Consider the following 4,070-nt stretch of genomic DNA (forward strand, 5'->3'; position numbering starts at 1 on the left):
ATATCATCAAAAGATTCAAAGAATCTGGAACAATCGCTGTGTTTAAGGGTCAAGGCCATAAAACTCTTCTGGATGCTTGTGATATCTGGGCCCTTAAACGTCACTGCACCTCAAACTGGAATGCCACGGTCAAGGAAATAACAGAATGTGCTCAGGAATACTTCCAGAAAGCATTGTCAGTGAACACAATCCACCGTGCCATCTGCCGTTGCCAGCTGAAACTCTACAGTGCAAAGAGGAAGCCATTTCTAAGCAAGCTCCACAAGCTCAGGTGTTTGCACTGGGCCAGGGGTCATTTAAAATGGAGTTTGGCAAAATGGAAGACTGTTCTGTGCTCAGATGAGTCACGATTTGAAGTGTATATATATATATATATATATATATATATATATATATATATATATATACATACATATATATATGTAGTGAACTAAGCCTCAGGTCAAAACCTGACCCTGAGGACCTTCATGGGACAAGAACTGTTATTTCATTGGAGTCCAGAAATACAAATTAAGCTCATCCAGAGACTTTCTAAGTGTATCCTAAACTAATCAATTGAAAGAACACTCTCTTTTTATATTATCATTACTATTTTACAATATTTTGATAATCAAAGTGTGTTTAGTTCAAATCATTTTTAAATATTGAAGTGAACTACTCATTTTAATGCAACTGTGAAACAGTATTAATTATTTTTTTAATCCTCATTCAAAGTAGAAATCAAGTTAATGTCTGTTACAGAGTAATTATGCATTTTTTGATCTTCTGTCTGAAATGAGAGGGGGTGATGTCGGTCAAAAGTCAGAGACAGTCGCAAACAAGTTTATTGGAACGAACTGTCATGTTTTTAAACCTATCAGAAAGAAATAAGAAGCTGGCACCTGTGGTCTGTCATCTCGCCTAAACATTTCTCTGTCTGTTCCAAAAACATCTCACTGTTTTTCTGACTTGTAATAACCTCTTATGTCACTAAAACCACACCCCTGTTGGTTCTTTCAACCAATCAGGATTTCCCAAAAAGGGACCGGAAGCGAACTCTTTAAAAAGTCGACACTTCCTAGTTCCAGTCAGTTCAAAGTTCTGAGAGCAGAACCGAACAGAAGAGTTCTGAGAGCAGAACCGAACAGAAAAAGTTCTGAAGTGCTGGAGTTAGTTGGGAGTTCTTCCGAGTCTCGTGGGGATTATGGAATCTTCCACATCTGAGTGGAACTCTGACGGGCTCACAGCTCATGTGAGTCCACCCGGGAGGTGAGCGTGCTGTTGAACGAATACCGCCACTACTCCGTACGTTTCTCAGCTATCCTACGGAGAAGCTGAAATGGTAGCGTTGAAAGGGAATTCTACACCGAAGCTGAGGTATCTTCTGCAAGGTAAAGAGTCGATTTCCACTACCGAAGTGTACCGAGGGGAGCTGGGTCGAAAGGAGGGTGCCGTTCGTTATCAACACACTTTCCCTCATCCATTTTCTCTCCATTTAAACTCCTTCATTTTCCCATCTTTAAACTTCTATCTTGCCAGTAAATAATCCAGATATCTTCAGAAATGTCTGTTGTTTCAAAAGCTGCAAGTGAGATATCATGGCCGTATGATTTCTCATTGCAACGCTCATTAATTAAGCTGTGTTAATTGTAATCAATCTGCCAATTAATGTAAATGTGTGATGTGTTTTTAAATCGTTTAAAATAAACGACCCACTGTTGTTGGTGAGTCAGAAATTTAAACACGTCTCTGTCCACATTTACTCCACAAAGCACGATATGACTTAGTCCAGAAAAATGAAAGAATCCGTTTAAATGAAGGATAATATCAGACGCATATTATCTCATTACATATATATATATAATACAGTATAAATATATATATATATATATATATATATATATATATATATATATATGTATGTATGTATATGGGCGCTGAGTTAAAATTTAGGGGTGCTTGAGTACCCCCACAAAGAGACTAAAATTGCCACTTTCTCTCACCGTTCTAAGAATACCATTCTGACAGTAAAGCATAATTGTGACAGCATCATGTTTTTTTGTCTTCTGGAACTGAAAAACTAGTCAGAGATGAACAAACGAAGAATGACATAAAATACAGAGAACCTCTTGATCTGTTTGTCTTCCAGAAATGTAAGGCTGGAACAGCAACATACCTTCCAGCAGGACAATAATTCTAAAGCAAAACTTTAGTGGTTTGAGATAAAAACAGGTATGGGTCCTGGAATGACCCAGTCAAAGCCCAGACTCCAATCCATTTGAAAATATTGGATATAATTCAGACTGCTGTTCATAAATGGTGCCCACCCAACTGGAAAAAGATGGAGCACTTTTACCATAAAGTAACAAAAAATTCAAGTGACTAGATATTGCTGTAATTACTGCAGCCTAGTGCAACCTAATAAATCTGAACAATTTTGTGCAGATTTATTACTTATATTCAAATAAAAATGTTTTTATGACAAAAAATAGATAAATGGAAAGAATAGCAAGGGTGTGGATATTGCTGCAACCCACTGCATTGAATCCTAATTGAATTATGAATCATAGTTGTCAGTTTTGTTGGTTTATCTCAGGATGAATTAGGATAGATTCTGCTCATTTCATGCTCATTAATAAAAAATCTTCAGCATGATGGTTTAAAAATTGTACTTTGTTCTTTTTTATTTTGTCCCATCATCTGGTCCAATGCTTGACAACATTTATGCAGAAACTTTTTCCTGTATGGGGCTCTGTTGTACTTCATTTGTATGTTTTAGCAAAAGTGCATGCTTAAGTAAAATATGTTTATAAGAAACTGCTACAGTCCATATACTAAAGCATTTTCTTGTTTAATTCAGCATTTACACATGTTCTACAGGCCTATCTGCAACATAACAAGCACAAACAATCTGTCCTACAGCTTGATTTGGAAAAATTGAGAAAAAACAAACAAATTATTTGTGACCATTATTTTTTTTTTATCAATATGCATTAACTAAAGCGCCACAGAATATACCTATAATTCCTATAATTTCCATTTAGTCATTTTTTCAAGCAGTTTTGTCTTTTTATTTTGCAATTTTTTTAGGATGAGAAGGCAGAAGGTTTTGTCAGTCTTCCAGAGTTCAAGATTGACCGTGCCAGTGAATGTCGGAAGAAGTAGTAAGTGTCTGAGAAAACCTGCTTTATTCCATATTTATGTCCTATTGTCCTTGTGTTCAGCTACTGAATGCATGAAGGTGTGTGTGTAAAAATAGATCTCTCTGTCTCTCCAGTGCATTCAAAGCATGTCACCCCAAGGTCAAGAGTTTCTACTTTGCAGCAGATGGAGTGGATGACATGAACAGGTAAAAGCAGTGAGGGCAGAACTAAGATGATGGTTGTGCAGCGGGGCAGAATCTCAGCTGGGTGGAAAAAGAAAAATGTAGCTTACAGTTATTTCTCACAAAGTATAAAACATATACAGTAGTTTATTTATATCCAATATATCAAATATATGTTCTTATAAAGGGCCTTAAAACTACATTTGCAGAAAATGTCACTTCCATTTTGAATTTAGGAAATATTAAACAATAGATGTCAGTGTTTAGGAAACAATATTTTATTAGTTCATTGAAACAAAAAATATATATATTTGCTCGTGTGATGTTTCATCAAAATATTACAATAATTGTTAGGATCTACTGTTGTCCAATGATATTTTGGGTTTGTAGAGCAGTCTGTAGTGTCCTGAACAAACTCTTGCCGTTTTATTTTGTGGTTAAAAAAATTAAGTTGATTTTTAATGCTGTGTTTTGTTGTGTTTATTTATTTATTTATTTTCATAGGTGGCTGAGCCGCCTCAACATGGCAGCAGTTGGCTATGCAGAGCGGGAGAGGATGCGCCAGGAGCAGGGTAAAAAAATAATTTAGATTTTTTTTTTGAAGAGCACTTCAGCAGATAGATGCTGTAGAGGAATCAAAATCTTTATTTTGAACCTGTTTTTATTTTCTGGATATTTGTTTTCATCCACCCCTCTAAATCAATGGTATCTGAGAGACACCAATCACTATTGTCTGAATTTAAAAAAAGAAAAGAAAAAAAAAAAA

The 4,070-nt window shown here is 35.7% G+C and overlaps 1 protein-coding gene across 1 annotated transcript in view; it reads left to right on the forward strand.

Moving 5' to 3' along the window:
* Nucleotides 1-4,070, forward strand: part of cnksr2a (connector enhancer of kinase suppressor of Ras 2a) — a 198,804-nt gene that overhangs the window by 161,763 nt on the left and 32,971 nt on the right. The window contains exons 16-18 of the mRNA XM_037694365.1: nt 3,070-3,143; nt 3,257-3,328; nt 3,809-3,876. Coding sequence (XP_037550293.1) covers nt 3,070-3,143; nt 3,257-3,328; nt 3,809-3,876 — 214 coding nt within the window. The remainder of the gene's footprint in view (nt 1-3,069; nt 3,144-3,256; nt 3,329-3,808; nt 3,877-4,070) is intronic.

The sequence above is a fragment of the Nematolebias whitei genome, chromosome 20 (assembly GCF_014905685.2).
Source record: "Nematolebias whitei isolate Nwh7 chromosome 20, NemWhi1, whole genome shotgun sequence".
NCBI lineage: Eukaryota > Metazoa > Chordata > Actinopteri > Cyprinodontiformes > Rivulidae > Nematolebias > Nematolebias whitei.